The sequence below is a fragment of the Drosophila kikkawai genome, chromosome 2L (genome assembly GCF_030179895.1).
Source record: "Drosophila kikkawai strain 14028-0561.14 chromosome 2L, DkikHiC1v2, whole genome shotgun sequence".
Lineage (NCBI taxonomy): Eukaryota > Metazoa > Arthropoda > Insecta > Diptera > Drosophilidae > Drosophila > Drosophila kikkawai.
The window spans coordinates 28,643,149-28,659,603 of record NC_091728.1 but is presented as its reverse complement, the minus strand read 5'-3'; the positions used below and the strand labels follow the sequence as shown (position 1 = coordinate 28,659,603).

Below are 16,455 nucleotides of genomic sequence, written 5' to 3'. Positions count from 1 at the left end.
AGAGGAAGAAGACATCAACTATGTCTACAGTGGCAATGACATTGATAGTAATGCTTCTAGTGTTACCATTAACTGTGGCACAATCCATTAACGTGACACAGTTTATGTCAAGGCCTGGAATGTTCTTCGAAAAAATTGGAAAGGGCCAACTTGCCACCACGGATTGGTCCATCGTTGTATATTACAATTTGAATCCCTACTGGCATGATATGAACACATTCTCAATGGGAGTTACAAAAGTTGGCCACGTATGTCCACAATTTCCATACAAGGAAGCATGTACTAGTATGTATCATCATTTGAAACATCTGGAGGAGGACCTGCAAGCTGAAAATATGCTACTAGCAAGAACTAGAAAACAAAGAGCCCCACTCGACATCGTAGGAAATATAGCAAGTAGTCTTTTTGGTGTATTGGATTCAACATATGCCAAAGACATGGCTAGCACCATAAATAAGGTTAAACATAATGAGGAACACTTATTAACCTTATTAAAAAATCAAACGTCCTTAATAGATTCAACAATTAATGTCATAAAGAGAGACGAAATTTCGAACTCTAAGCGACTTAAGGTGATTGAGGACTACATTGCTGACACAAGAAATGCCAGTAATCTATTTGATAAATGGTCGTGGTATACTTCACTGTCGACTCAGCTTGCGATAATGGCGTCAAATCTTCAACGTGTACAATCGGAAATAATTAATATATTAACCGATGTTCGCCACAACAAAATCAGCCCAATGTTGATATCACCACGACAGCTTAAGGAACAACTGGAGCAAATACGAAGACACTTAAAGACTGGACAAATTCTTCCAGTGTCTCCAAATAACATCCTCATGGCATACCAGATGATGAAGGGAGAAGGAGCTATTGTAGATGATCACGTCATTATTAAAGTCAAGTTTCCGTTGATTTCGTCACAAGATTTAGACATCTGCAAACTGACTCCCATTCCATTCATATCTCAGGATGGGATCCAGTCAATTGAAACAAGAGCACCGTTTCTGGCCATCAACAGTCATCATGATGAGTGTCGGGAGCAGCCGCAGCAATCAACTTAATATCAATTTAAAATCATTTATTGTTTGCCATTTGGTCAGCATCTCTGACAACAACAATGTAAACAAAAGCTCCCAATTATCTATTTTGCAAAAGATAAGCCGAGATAAGCGACTGCGCTCGCTGCTCTCTCGGACTTACGCGTTCTCATCTTTTACATTCGCCTTTGATCGCTGGTACGGAGCAGCTCGTTCGCTCTTGCTACCATAATAAACGCATTTAAAATCGAACCACATTCTCGGCTTTCCTTTTAACACCGTTCTGACACACGCATAATTCTCTCTCGTTAATTATTCGCAAAAAAAGGTGGCATAAATTAATGCCTCCTCTAAACATTTGGTGACCCCGACGTGATCGTGAACGTGTGTTAAAGTTAAGCAATTATTAAATATCGTTTTAATAATTCTACGCGCCCTTTGCATGTGTCGCTGCAGGGCCATACACACACAAACTCTTTTCGCATCGCTTCGCACGGTATTCGCATATACCGTCATACATACATACATACATTGTACAGTTAGAATCGGCTGCTGTACAGTTTGAATTTTTCTGCATTACGGAAGGTGCTACGCAACTTCGCTCGCCAGGCAGAAGTCGCTGCCCGTTGTTTTCGGCTCCTTCATTACCCTCAAATTCGTTCTTTGGTTTTCGCTGGCCCAAGTGCAGGTGCAGCGGAAATTTCGTGCGGTGACTTTCGTATACCCTACAAGCGGCAAATAAAAATTAAAAATGCCAGCCAAACATACGAAAAAACCTGAGCTCGCGCCTCACGCACCAAACGGCGAGGAGTTTTATCGGGCTAAGGCAGATTCTATGGTACGCCAGCTGGCGGCCCTAAATTCTTTTTTGACAGAGGAGCAGTTGGCCAAGTTCGACGAAAGTGAGTTGCAGGTGCGGTTGGACCTAATCGAGCGCATGTACTCTGACTTCGACAGCTCTCGACTTAACCTCGAACAACTTGTGCTTGAGGAGTTGGAGTCAGATGCGCGCTTAACCTTTACCACGGCATATTGTGAGACGAAAGGTAAAATCTGCCGCCATCTCAACAGCGAGAAGAGAAAGTCGTTGGCAAATTCAACTGAGTTGCATGGCATCCTCGGTGGACACGCAGCCGCCTTCAAGTGCAATTCGCGGCCCACCAGGCTACCGGAATTTCAGCTTCCGCGATTTGGCGGAGCATACATCGATTGGCCGGATTTCTACGCCATGTTCAACACTGTGGTGGGAAAGAACGAAGATCTAACAAAAGTGGAAAAGTTTCAGCATCTTCGTTCATGTTTGGACGGCATGGCACTGGACGCAATTCGCTCGCTGGAGCCCACGGAAGATAATTACGACAGGGCTTTGGAATTGTTAACGTCGAGATTCGATTATAAATTATTGCACTTTCAGGCACATGTTCGGTCTATATTCAAGCTACCAGGAGTGGAGAAGGGCTCCGCAAGTAGTCTGCGGCACTTAAGCGACAAGGCAAATTCTCATTTGCGCGCCCTGGCTACTATGGCCTCTACACAGAAAATATATGACGGCCTCTTAATTCATCTCATCGCTTCAAAACTGGACGTTCAGACCCAGGAGAGGTGGGAAGAAGGATTACCTTCCAAGGAGCTGCCAAGTTGGGATAAATTCTCATCGTTCTTGGACCTTAGATGCCGCATGATGGAAAATTTGGAATACGCTATGGTAAACCAAGCACCTAGCAAGCAGGTTGGAAAAGTAGCTAACAAATTCTGTCGTAGCACCCTCATTGCTTCATCATCAGCTATGCCATCATGTACCTTGTGCGAGTCTAGGGAACATTATTTGACAAAATGCCCACAGTTCTTAGGATTGAACCCCAATCAGCGGTATAGAGAGTCAAAAAGGCTACATCTTTGTCTCAATTGCCTACGAAAGGGACACAGCCTACAGCAATGCAAGTCTGGCAACTGTAGACACTGCCACCAGAGGCATCATAGTCTTCTTCATTTGGAAACAAATCCCGTTCCAACCCTGGCCCAGCCTGTTCCAGAAATACTTCCGCAAGGATCATCTCACGTCTCTGTAGCCTTGTCCAAAACGCCGCCGCTAGCTTCATCGTCAACTAGATCCGAATACGTCTTGCTTGCTACCGCCATAGTCTACGTGAAAAATCGCTCTGGCGTGTTCGTGCCATGCAGAGCCTTGCTCGATTCGGCTTCTCAAATCAATTTCGTCACATCTCGTTTCGCCAATCAGCTTCAGCTCAAAATCCATCGTTCAGTCATCTCCATATCAGGAATCGGTGAATCCTCGCTCGCTTCGGATAAATCGGTTCATATTTTCGCTCAGTCGAGCAACGCAAAGTATAGCACTTCGCTCTCTGCTGCTGTCACCCAATCAATCACCGATTACCACCCGCATTTCGATCTCAACGCGTCTGAATGGAAAATACCGGAAAATCTCGAGCTCGCCGACCCGCTCTTCTACAAAAGTCAACGCATCGACTTGCTTATTGGAGCAAGCATATTCTTCGATTTACTTTGTATTGGACAAATTCGATTAGGCAGCAATTTACCCACTCTGCAGAAAACCAGACTTGGCTGGATCGTCTCAGGGGGTCTATCGGTAGGATCTTCCATTCGCTCATCGTTAGTTTCTTTATCTCAAGAGCCCAGCACTCATTCGGAGTCGGATTCGATTTCTGAGATACTAAAGAGATTTTGGGAAATAGACAACTGCGCAGATTCCACAAAAACCATTGCAAAAGAAGAAGCTCTATGCGAGCAGCTATTTAAGCAGGAATACACTCGGCTTGAATCTGGCCAATATTCGGTACTACTTCCTGCCAAAACTAGTTTCGATGCTCTAGGAGATTCGTATGATCGTGCACTTATTCGTTTTAAATCACTCGAGACGAAATTAGCTAGAAATTTAGAGCTAAAGTCGCAGTATAAAGCCTTTATAGAGGAGTACCTGAACCTTGGTCACATGTCTCTAACAACTAAAAATGCTGCGCCTTATCAGTATTACCTACCTCACCACTGCGTCCAAAAATTGGAAAGTACAACAACAAAACTGCGAGTTGTTTTCGACGGCTCGGCGAAGTCCACTTCGGGATATTCGTTGAACGATTTGTTGTACGCCGGTCCTTCTATTCAACCAAAAATCTTCACTACCCTGCTTCGTTTTCGATTTTTCAAGGTTGCTTTGTGTGGAGATATTTGCAAAATGTATCGCTGCGTTCGGGTTACGCATCCCCATCAGTTTCTGCAATGTATTCTATGGCGCGATCGGCCAGAAGACGAGATTCCAGTTTACTCGCTTGACACCGTAACCTATGGCACGAAGCCTGCTGCTTTTTTGGCAATTCGTGCAATGCAGCAGCTATCCTACGATGAAGAAGCGGAATTTCCAGTAGCAGCTAAAATCATACGCACAAACTTCTACGTGGATGATCTAATCGCAGGAGGAGGAGGTCGTTGAAATTCGTCAACAAATCAAGGCGCTCCTGGAAAGAGGACACTTTCCAATTCGCAAATGGTGTTCCAACGAACCTGCTGCGCTAGAAGGAGTGGATGACTCGGATCGGGAGAAAACTTTAAAGTTCCACGACGGAACCGACGTTACAAAGGCGTTAGGTTTATCTTGGGACACGCTATCGGATAGCTTGCTTTTCAGCTTCTCAAACGAATGGACAGAAAAACCCTCAACCAAGCGCAGCATCCTGTCGGCTATCGCTAAGTTTTACGATCCCCTTGGACTAATAGCCCCAATCATAACCAAGCTTAAAATTTTCATGCAGGTCTTATGGAAGGATAAGCTCGACTGGGATGAATCTCTGCCGCAATCTTTGCATTCCGCTTGGTTGGAGCACATGTCGCAGATCGCCACAGTTGCTTGTTTGAGGTTTCCACGCTTTGTTCTACAGCATAACTCATCGTGCGAAATACATGGATTTTGCGATGCAAGCATGGCAGCTTACGGAGCTTGCATCTATGTTCGATCAGAGAACCAAGGTATCGTTTCGTCGAACCTACTTTGCTCGAAATCAAGAGTCGCACCCTTGAAGACCCTCACGATTCCGAAGCTAGAGTTATCTGCAGCTCTTTTACTCTCTGAGCTTGTCTCTCAAGTGGCACAAATCGCACCTCGATCTTGCACCTTTCATTGTTGGTCAGATTCGACAATAGTCTTGGCTTGGATCCGACAACCTCCATCAGATTTTAACATTTTCGTTTCGAACAGGATTTCGCAGATACAGGAAAGAACTAAGGGAATGACTTGGAGGCACGTACCGTCACGGCAGAATCCGGCGGACATCTTATCTCGTGGATGTACCCCTATTGAGCTGATGGAATCAAAACTTTGGAGTGAAGGACCGCAGTTCGTACTCACTGATTCTTCTACGTGGCCCGATGACTCGCCCCCTGTCAAGGAACTTCCTGAGCGTCGACGCAGCGCATTGGTGCTGTCGCAGGAAATGGACATCTCACACAGTTGCAAGTTTGGAAACTCGTTTTGGAGAATGCAGAGAGTCTTCGGATATATATATCGGTTCCTTCAAAGGGTCAGCAAGGATCGAGTACGGCATAAAGGAGAGCTTACAGTCGAGGAAATCAAAGGTGGGACTCATCTACTATTAAAGGAATTCAGCGCGTGCACTTTGCCGAGGATCACAAAGCATTAACCTTGAAGATGAAGCTGTCGCCGAGAAGTAAACTTCTGTCCTTAAACCCATTTATAGATGCAGGAGGTCTAATGCGCGTCGGCGGACGCCTTCAAAATTCGCAGCTGGATTTCGATGCCAAACACCCTATGATTCTTCCCAAGTCTCATCATATAACCTCAGCTATCATTGATCATTTTCATCGCAAGTTCCTTCATGCAGGAGCGCAGAGCTTGTTAGCCGCTTTACGACAGAGATTCTGGCCCATTGGAGGGCGCAAAACGGTTTCTGCTGTCATCAACAAGTGCATTCAATGTTTCAGATTAAAGCCCAAGCTAGTAGAACACATCATGGCGCCGCTCCCGGAGGACCGAGTGCAGCCGAATCGCCCATTCGTCATCTCTGGAGTGGACTTTTGTGGCCCCTTTTTGATTCGAAGTCAGAGGTCAGAAACAGGCCCCCTACGAAGTGCTACATAGCCATATTCGTTTGCTTCGTCAGCAAGGCCACACACTTGGAAGTCGTCGAAGACCTTTCAACGCAATCGTTCATAGCAGCCCTGAAGCGATTTATAAGCCTGAGGGGAAAACCTCAAACTATTTGGTCAGACAACGCAACGAACTTCGTGGGAGCCAAAAACGAGCTAATTGAACTTCGGCAGCTGTTTCTGAGCGATCCTCAAAACTTGGAGCTATGGAATTCCCTTACGTCGATGGAGATCCGCTGGAATTTCATCCCACCTCGTTCTCCGCACTTCGGTGGCCTGTGGGAAGCCGCGGTGAAATTTCCGCAATTTTAAACTCACGACCGCTCTGTCCCATTTCAGAAAACCCAGATGACATTAGTGTTCTTACTCCTGCACACTTTCTCATTGGATCTACATTCACTGCAATGGATGAGCCTGATGTCACCCATCTGAACATCGATCGCTTGAGCCGGTGGCAGCGCGTATGCCAAATGCAGCAAACCTTCTGGCGCAAATGGAGCGCCGACTACCTTTCGCTGCTGCAGGAGCGGACTAAATGGCGCCTTCCTGTGAGCAACGTACCGGCAGGCAGCATGGTCCTCATCAAGGAGGACAACGTACCCCCTTTGCGGTGGCGCCTCGGCAGGGTCGAGAGCACCGTCGCCGGAGAGGACGGCGTCGAACGAGTTGCAGTCATCCGAACCAACTCTGGACTATGCAAGCGGGCAATAAGGAAGCTTGCGGTACTGCCTCTGGAAACCACTTCACTTGGAAGCATGACTCTTCCAACGGGGGCAGCATGTCGGGAGCAGCCGCAGCAATCAACTTAATATCAATTTAAAATCATTTATTGTTTGCCATTCGGTCAGCATCTCTGACAACAACAATGTAAACAAAAGCTCCCAATTATCTATTTTGCAAAAGATAAGCCGAGATAAGCGACTGCGCTCGCTGCTCTCTCGGACTTACGCGTTCTCATCTTTTACATTCGCCTTTGATCGCTGGTACGGAGCAGCTCGTTCGCTCTTGCTACCATAATAAACGCATTTAAAATCGAACCACATTCTCGGCTTTCCTTTTAACACCGTTCTGACACACGCAAAATTCTCTCTCGTTAATTATTCGCAAAAAAAGGTGGCATAAATTAATGCCTCCTCTAAACAATGAGTTTGTAGAAATGTCTGAGACGGACTTTAAGACTTGCCAAGAACGGGCTAAGAATGATTTCATCTGCTACAATAAGCAAGCGATGTTCTCTTCAGAGACAAGTTGTGAGATGTTGTTTCATAATAAAACAGATGCTTCTTGCAAACTAATAACTACAAAAAGAGCATTTCTATGGCTTGGAACGTATGCCGAAAATCAATGAATCTTTGCTACAAATTCATGCTTAAAGCTATCTGCTGTGTGTGTAGATGGCGCATCTGATATAGAATTACAAGGCTCTGGATGGTTAACTGCCAGACCTGGATGTACAATTCGAAATACATTAGTGACAATCACGACACGAGAAGCCACAGATACTAAACTTCAAGCATCATATGCTCGTTTTGGAGACATCGACTTAACAGAAACTGTGACAAAGAGCTCCAATACTACGAATTCCATCGATGTAGGGACTCTAAATGTCAATGAGCTGCAACAAAGGAAAATGGAACTGTTCCCGAAGGACACATTCAGGCTACCACATAGTCTTTCACCTATTGAGCATCATCATATCGCCATTTATGTTGGACTAATATTCGTAATGATTATTAGCATCATTCATTTCGTTAAAAAATGTCAACATTGATGATTGTTGAACATCCGTTCAACGGGCGGGAGAATGTACAATTTCGTCAAGAAGATAATTACTCGCAGCTGCCACCAGCCATCTATTGATAAGATTGCATCTGGACGCTGCCCATCTACCTAAATAAACTCGGGAAACTCGCGATACCCGGGTCACGCAGGTCCGCGCACACATGTGTGATTCCGGGCCATAAACAGAATCCCGCGATCGGTCACGTTCTTCACACCAATTGCATGCAGACGTCGCAGGAATTAGTTATCTAAGTAGTTCCCATGGCTGTATCCAGCTGTTTATGTTTTTATAGGATAAACCCATGTAACCCAAAAGTAGACCTAAGTAAATAACCTTTGACCCGAAAACATGTATATAAACCCCATGCAGTATCCAATAAAATCAGTACGAAAATAACTCTTTGCGTATTCACTTCTCCGCAGCCCAATTGGTATTGTACTTATTGCGGCGACCATTGGCACTGGTACTGAACCTGAGGCACGCAATTAAAACTATTTCAGCATTAGGATTTATTCTGAATCCGCACAGCAGCCCTGAATTCCTATATATAATAAAATTAGATTTTATCTTTAGGGTAGATTGTTTCATAAACGACATCGTTTTTCTAAACATTTTAATCCATATTTTATCAAAATCCGTTCAGTCGTTTAGCGGAAAATCCATTTTTCTTGTTTTTCCGATTATTATTTAGGTACAAGTAGTGTTATTTTTTGCCTGTACCAACAAACACTGTACACTAAGTCACAGCGAAAATTCTGAATAAATTTTGGTAAAAATATCCAAACGTTTAGGACAGTAGTTGTTAAGAAAATTAGTTTTTAAGATCCAATTGTATTCATATGCTCCTGCAGCCCTGGCGTCTGCAGATTTTCACGCGAATACGGACAGCTCGGTGTTGCCAGACCGTCGACGATTACACTTGTCGATCAGCCAATCATATAAGATTCGGCCGTCCCTATTTATATGATTGCTACTATGGTAGGGGAAGTGCCAACTAGGGTGTTTGGCATTTAAGTCACAACCAATTATGATTGAGCTATTACTACTACACGCGTTCAATTCTATGTCATTTATCAACGAGTTGAGATCAGAGTTGGTCAACGGGTCATTTGGTCTTTTGTATAGCGAAACGGCAACAATCGATTTGTGCGGCACGGAGCCAGTATCTGTGATGAGTTCAATCGCAATAGCCTCAATATGCTTGAGCGGGTTTAAATTGACTCTTCTGTATTTAATGCCATTCGGAATGCAAATGGCTACTGAAGTGCTCTTGTTTTCCGGCTTTGCAGTCGAACTTCGCATATGTATATTATCTGTAGCGTCTACTAGTTGTCTTATAAATTGGTAATTTGTCAATTCAATTTGGTGACGTTGACTCAATCTGTGTTCTACGATTAGCATAATACTTGGACGATGTAATTTTAACAAGCAGTCAAACTCGTGTCTCTTTTGTAAAGATACAATGGAGTTGACATTTTGGAACATGCATTTGAGTTTACGCATTTGTTAATGCAGAAGACATGGCCATTTGCATTAGAAAGTCGAGAAGGATTTGCTGTTTCTGTTTTTTGAGCTCCATCGGATTGGTGACTGGCATGCCAGCATATTTTCCTACAACACTTTTCATTATGTCAAGACAATTGAAAATATCTGTACCAAAAAATTCGATAGCATCACTGTTACAAGAGTTTAGAGACAACGATGTGTTTGCAACGGGTCGAAGATTTGTGTTTGATTTGGCTGCCAATCTAGCTTCCATATGTTTTTGGAGGGCTGTCTTCGAAGTAGCAATTTTTTGTGGAGAGAGAGAAGGGGTGCTGCCAGTAGTCCCATTTCTACCATTGTTATTCCCACCGTTGAATAGCGAAGCAAATGATTTATTGTTATTAATTATTGAACTGGCTCGGCCAATTACATGGTTTCTTTGGTTTGTCATTACTTCCTTCTTTTTTCGCATTTTTTCTAACATTTCAATGCGAATCGGACATATTTTGGCATTTGCAGTATGTGGCCCTAAACAGTTTACGCATTTAACGCGTGAGATGGGTTTCCCATTTTTATCTACTTTATCTGTTTTTTTTTTACTAAACACTGCCCTGGCAAGTGCTTATTGATGCACTTGACGCATCTATGTTCCATGTTGCAATTGCTTGCAACATGCGTATACCTTTGACAATTATAGCATTGCCTTATTTGATTTTTATCTTTTTTTAGGCCTTCAACTATTATTCGACAGTTTAAAAGGGATTTTAATTGAATAAGTTGACTGATATGTTCATGGCTCCTGGTTTGTACAAGCCAAAAACGCTTCTTGAATTCTTTTACGGTTGATATGTCTACGTTCGGAAGTGCCTCCCTGAGGGCTGACCGAACATCATCTGCTTCATATGATTCAACTGGCAATTTTTTAATAATTAAGGAGAATTGCTTGAGTTCATCAGGCGTGTACGAGTACAAATTTAGTTTATTATCTTTAAGCAAATCTTTTGTCTTAAGGTAGTCTTCAAGGGTATTTAATTTTACATTGATTAAGTTTTTATTAATGATGTTTAATATAAACTGATCGCTTTTTATAAAAGTTCTCAACATTCCCGTAATTAATTTTGGTATTGCGGTATATATCGCAATTATTGGGATTTTATTATTCTTTTTATGACTGTAGTTGGTGGAGGAGGCTGCTGCTGTCGCCGCCATATTTTTATGTTGCTGCTGCTGCCGCTGTTGCATCATCTTGGCAGCTTTGGAGAGGGCAACCTTTGCCCCCTTTGTTGGTGAAGATGCTGTTGCCGCTGTTGCTGCTGCCCTTAGGGCCGCCATCCTTGAAGTGGAGGGCTCGTTGTCATCTTCTTCCATCAAGTCCATAGGCTGTGCGGTAGGGCTTTGCCTTTGGTTAAAGTTGATTTTGTTGATTTTGTTTTTTTTTGTTGTTTTTGTTGCTTTGTACTATCTTGCCGCTGATTTTTGTGTTGTTGTTGTATTTGTTTTTGTTGTTGCTATTATTGTTGTTGTTGTTGCTGCTTTGATTGTTGCCGCCATTCTCCAAAAGTGATGGGAATTCGGCATCATAGCCATAGTAAGCATTGAGCATTTCGTCGCCATCGATTTCTTCATCTTCATCCTCAATGAATGGCGCAAACCTCTTGCCCGTAAGCTGACGAATGTTGCCAGCTAGTCCCAGACTAGCCAGCTGTTGCTTTACGTTTACGTGTTTATTCATTTGTGCCAGTTGCTGGCGTAGCAAATGATTCTCTTGTGACGACGCGACTGGTCGTCACAAACTTGTAAATGTTTCTGTATAAATAATACTCCTATAATTAAGCTTAGAACTAATCATGTAAATATTATACCTAAAATTAAGCTTAAGTACACACACACACACCCACACACACACACATATACACATCTGCATCTGCCTGCTGGACACGATTGGCAAGGTCTTCGAGAGAGTGATCTCAACTCGGTTGGGCGAAGCCATCGAAGCCGCGGGTGGTCTCTCCCCTGAACAATACGGATTCACGAAGGGACGGTCTACGCTGGACGCCATTGCGAGGGTCGTTAAGATCGCGGAGGATGCCATTGCAGGAACCAGATGGAAAGGTGGAACCAAATCCTATTGTCTGGTCGTCACCCTCGACATCAGGAATGCCTTCAACTCTGCAGACTGGAGCCGAACGCTAGAGTCCCTGAGGAAATTCAACATTCCGGGGTACCTACTGAATGTAGCGCTCAGCTACTTCAGCAACAGGGTTCTCACGTTGGACACGAGCATGGGTTCCGGAGAGTATAATATCTCAGCCGGAGTCCCTCAAGGCTCCGTCCTGGGACCTCTTCTCTGGAACGTCATGTATGACGGCGTACTGAGGCTTCCGATGCCTGCCTGCACCAGCCTGGTTGGCTTTGCGGACGACGTCGCTATCGTCGTGGCAGCGAAGGAGATAGCTGCCGTGGAGGCGCGGGCGGACACGGCCATCCAAGCCGTAGAGGCGTGGCTGGCTCTCGCGGGGCTAGAGTTGGCGGCTCAGAAGACGGAAGCTGTCCTCATCTCGAGCCGGAAAGCAGTGGAGACGGCCAGCGTTCCTGTTGGAGGGACGAGGATCCGGTCGCAGCGGGCGATAAAATACCTGGGCGTCCTCATCGACACTCGACTATCCTTTAAGGAGCACCTGGAGTACGTCCACAAAAAGGCAAGTGGGACGGTAGGAGCGCTCTCCAGAATGCTGCCGAATACGAGAGGGCCGAAGTAATGTTCGAGGAAACTGCTATCGTCAGTTGTGACCGCGCAGATCTTGTACGCGGCACCAGTATGGGCCAAAGCTGCAGCTGTCAAAAGCTACATGCGAGGAGTGGAGGCGACCTACCGCTTGTGTGCCATCAGGATCGCATGCGCGTTCCGCACAATCTCTGAGGACGCGGCTCTTGTTATCGCAGGGCAAGTCCCACTGACGGAACTCATCCGGGAGAGGAAGGAGATCTCCGAATCCCTACAGGACAGGCGGTCACCGCTGTCCAGAGCCGAGGGGAAGCTTGCAGCCAGAAGAACGAGCATGGTGAATTGGCAAGCTCGATGGGACTCCTCTTCGAAGGGCCGTTGGACGCACAGGCTCATCCCAGACCTAGCGCGATGGGTGGAGAGGGCGCATGGGCAGGTGAGCTTTTACCTTAGCCAGGTGCTTAGCGGCCACGGATGCTTCCGCCAGTACTTGAAGCGCTTTGGCCATGAGTCGGAAGACTGGTGCCCGGAGTGCGGCACTGGCATTTTGGAGGACGCGCATCACGTTCTCTTCGAGTGCCGCAGGTTCGGCCTCGAGAGACACGAACTGGAGGTAGCAGCGGGATCACCGATTACCGCCGAAACATTGGTGCCGACGATGCTCGGGGACCCAAAAGCGTGGGAAGCGGCAGACGCATTTGCCGCCCACGTCATGAAGACCCTCAGGACTCTGGAGAGAAGGCGGAAGGAGCGGCCGGAGTAGGGGCCTCCGCGCCCGCGAAGCAATGCCTGGCGGCGGTACCGCACGGCGTGAGCTCTTATTCCCTCGCACCATTCTTCGTCTTACTGTGGAGCATTATTGTTATTATTATTATTAATTCTATTATATTAGGGAATAAATAAATATTTATCTGAATACAAAAAAAAAAAAAAAAAAAAAAACACATACACACACACATACACACAAAGGGTGTTTTTGTGTAGTCGCCGGGCACGGATGCGCCGCGGCGGTGCTCCCCCGATGTACGCGTGATGTGGGGGTTGTGGCAGGGCCCCTCACAAAATCGGATGCGGAGCGGCCGCGCGAAGCGGCTGAGAGTGCTTACCAGCGGCGTCACCCCTGTGATGTCCATGGCAAAAATGGCGGCTAGACGAACGAGCTACAGGAGCTGGCAAACCAGATGGGATGCCTCGTCCAAAGGGAGATGGACCCACAGCCTGATCCCCAATATTGAGGTCTGGATGGAGAGGACGCACGGGCAGGCGGATTTCTACCTGACCCAGCTGCTGAGCGGTCACGGCTGCTTCCGTGGCTATCTCAAGAGGTTCGGCCACGAGAACGAGGATGGCTGTCCGGAGTGCGGATCCGGCATTCAAGAAGATGCGCGCCACGTCGTCTTCGAGTGCCGCCGGTTCGCCGAAGAAAGGGCAGAGCTGGAGGCGATAGCAGGAGCGGAGATCTGCGTGGGCACGCTGGTGCCGCTGATGCTGGAGAGCCCAAGGACGTGGGAAGCGACGGCGGAATTCGCGGCGAAGGTGTTGAGGACACTTAGGCGTCTGGAGAGGGACAGAAACGAGCGGATGGACTAAGCGGCCTGCCACTGTGCGAAGCAATGCTTTGCGGCCGTACCGCACAGTGAGGGCCATGGTTTCGTCCGCAAGAGAGATAAAGATATAGCATCCATCCTTTATGTTATTGTATGTTGTAAATAATAAATATATATAGTTGTAAATAATAAATAAAAAACTGAATACAAAAAAAAAAAAAAAAAAACACACATACACACAAACATACAAGTCCTACAGCGAGGTGCTTGCAATGGTGACGAGGAGAGAGGACAAGCAGCTGTCGGACCTGGGACGCTGTGTGTCAAAGCTTCGCCGAACCAACAACGGCAACCTGCTCCTGGAGGTGGCGAAAGGTAGCGCCGAGAGCGCCACGACAATGAGGGAGAGCATCGAGAAGGTGCTCGGAGATACAGCGTCGGTGCGCGCAACGACAGAGGACTCAAAAGTCCTCGTCTTGGAGGTGCGCAATATCGACCCGATCGCGACGAAGCAGGATGTCTGCGCCGCACTCGCGGGCCAGTTTAACTTCGAGGCGGAGAGGGTGAATGTGCGGAGCATGCGCCGCAGCTTTGCTGAAACCCAAACTGCGATAATCAGCCTTCCCGTATCCCTTGCCAAAGCCGTCCTCCATAGAGGTGAAGTTCGGATTGGATGGACCATCTGCAGGATCCGGGAACGACTTGGTCCCGTGAGGTGCTTCAGATGCCTAGAACCAGGGCATATTGCGATCCACTGCAAGGGCCCTGTGGACAGGAGCGGTTGCTGCATTAACTGCGGCGAGCCGGGACACAAGGCGGCTTCGTGCAACAAGGAGCCGTCTTGCTTCATATGCTCTGCGGCTGGAAGGAAGGAGACGAGGCACAAGGCAGGCGCCAGGGGATGTCCAGCCTCGAACAGTGGGTATGCGAATCCCAAGCCTGCATGCAGTTGATTCAACTCAATCTGAATCACTGCAGGGCTGCGCAGGATCTCCTGTCGCAGACGGTGCGGGAGCTGAACTCGAAGGTGGCAGTCCTGAGCGAACCCTACAGGGTCGGTACCAGCCGCGTCTGGGCCACTGACCGCTCTGGCAAGGCGGCCTTGTGGCTCTGCGGAGCGGATGCTCCGGAGATGTGCGACACCAAAGCAGCGGAAGGCTTTGTCCGGGCGAACGTCGGCGGCACTTGGCTGTACAGCTGCTATCTGGCACCCAGTCCCTCATTGGAGGCGTTCGGCAGGATTCAGGACGAGCTGAGCAGCGATCTGCGTGGGCGGAGCAACGTCGTGGTTGGTGGCGACTTCAACGCCTGGGCCATGGAATGGGGATCCTCCCGGACCAACGCCAGAGGCCGAGCGCGAAGCAATGCCTGGCGGCGGTACCGCACGGCGTGAGCTCTTATTCCCTCGCACCATTCTTCGTCTTACTGTGGAGCATTATTGTTATTATTATTATTAATTCTATTATATTAGGGAATAAATAAATATTTATCTGAATACAAAAAAAAAAAAAAAAAAAAAACACATACACACACACATACACACAAAGGGTGTTTTTGTGTAGTCGCCGGGCACGGATGCGCCGCGGCGGTGCTCCCCCGATGTACGCGTGATGTGGGGGTTGTGGCAGGGCCCCTCACAAAATCGGATGCGGAGCGGCCGCGCGAAGCGGCTGAGAGTGCTTACCAGCGGCGTCACCCCTGTGATGTCCATGGCAAAAATGGCGGCTAGACGAACGAGCTACAGGAGCTGGCAAACCAGATGGGATGCCTCGTCCAAAGGGAGATGGACCCACAGCCTGATCCCCAATATTGAGGTCTGGATGGAGAGGACGCACGGGCAGGCGGATTTCTACCTGACCCAGCTGCTGAGCGGTCACGGCTGCTTCCGTGGCTATCTCAAGAGGTTCGGCCACGAGAACGAGGATGGCTGTCCGGAGTGCGGATCCGGCATTCAAGAAGATGCGCGCCACGTCGTCTTCGAGTGCCGCCGGCTCGCCGAAGAAAGGGCAGAGCTGGAGGCGATAGCAGGAGCGGAGATCTGCGTGGGCACGCTGGTGCCGCTGATGCTGGAGAGCCCAAGGACGTGGGAAGCGACGGCGGAATTCGCGGCGAAGGTGTTGAGGACACTTAGGCGTCTGGAGAGGGACAGAAACGAGCGGATGGACTAAGCGGCCTGCCACTGTGCGAAGCAATGCTTTGCGGCCGTACCGCACAGTGAGGGCCATGGTTTCGTCCGCAAGAGAGATAAAGATATAGCATCCATCCTTTATGTTATTGTATGTTGTAAATAATAAATATATATAGTTGTAAATAATAAATAAAAAACTGAATACAAAAAAAAAAAAAAAACACACACATACACACAAACATACAAGTCCTACAGCGAGGTGCTTGCACTGGTGACGAGGAGAGAGGACAAGCAGCTGTCGGACCTAGGACGCTGTGCGTCAAAGGTTCGCCGAACCAACAACGGCAACCTGCTCCTGGAGGTGGCGAAAGGTAGCGCCGAGAGCGCCACGACAATGAGGGAGAGCATCGAGAAGGTGCTCGGAGATACAGCGTCGGTGCGCGCAACGACAGAGGACTCAAAAGTCCTCGTCTTGGAGGTGCGCAATATCGACCCGATCGCGACGAAGCAGGATGTCTGCGCCGCACTCGCGGGCCAGTTTAACTTCGAGGCGGAGAGGGTGAATGTGCGGAGCATGCGCCGCAGCTTTGCTGAAACCCAAACTGCGA

General features: G+C 47.5%; 2 protein-coding genes across 2 annotated transcripts; both read left to right on the top strand.

Annotated features, from left to right (window-relative positions):
• The first annotated feature begins 1,794 nt into the window (after window positions 1-1,794).
• On the top strand, window positions 1,795-2,690 carry LOC121502486 (uncharacterized). The gene is made up of 2 exons (XM_070285690.1): window positions 1,795-2,509; window positions 2,635-2,690. Exons 1-2 carry the CDS (start codon window positions 1,795-1,797, stop codon window positions 2,688-2,690), a joined length of 771 nt encoding a protein of 256 aa, XP_070141791.1.
• Window positions 2,620-6,988, top strand: LOC121502488 (uncharacterized). The gene is made up of 2 exons (XM_070285688.1): window positions 2,620-2,748; window positions 6,519-6,988. The coding sequence occupies exons 1-2, from the start codon at window positions 2,715-2,717 to the stop codon at window positions 6,986-6,988; spliced, it is 504 nt and encodes a 167-aa protein (XP_070141789.1). The 5' UTR covers window positions 2,620-2,714.
• Window positions 6,989-16,455: the final 9,467 nt, after the last annotated feature.

Bases quoted from the DNA above. Each gene is read 5' to 3' on its own strand.
- LOC121502486 (XM_070285690.1), top strand. From the start codon at position 1,795: ATGCCAGCCAAACATACGAAAAAACCTGAGCTCGCGCCTCACGCACCA. The intron at 2,510-2,634 runs GTAGTCTGCGGC...CTGGACGTTCAG, and splicing joins AGTGGAGAAGGGCTCCGCAA to ACCCAGGAGAGGTGGGAAGA.
- LOC121502488 (XM_070285688.1), top strand. From the start codon at position 2,715: ATGCCGCATGATGGAAAATTTGGAATACGCTATG. The intron at 2,749-6,518 runs GTAAACCAAGCA...GTCCCATTTCAG, and splicing joins AAAATTTGGAATACGCTATG to AAAACCCAGATGACATTAGT.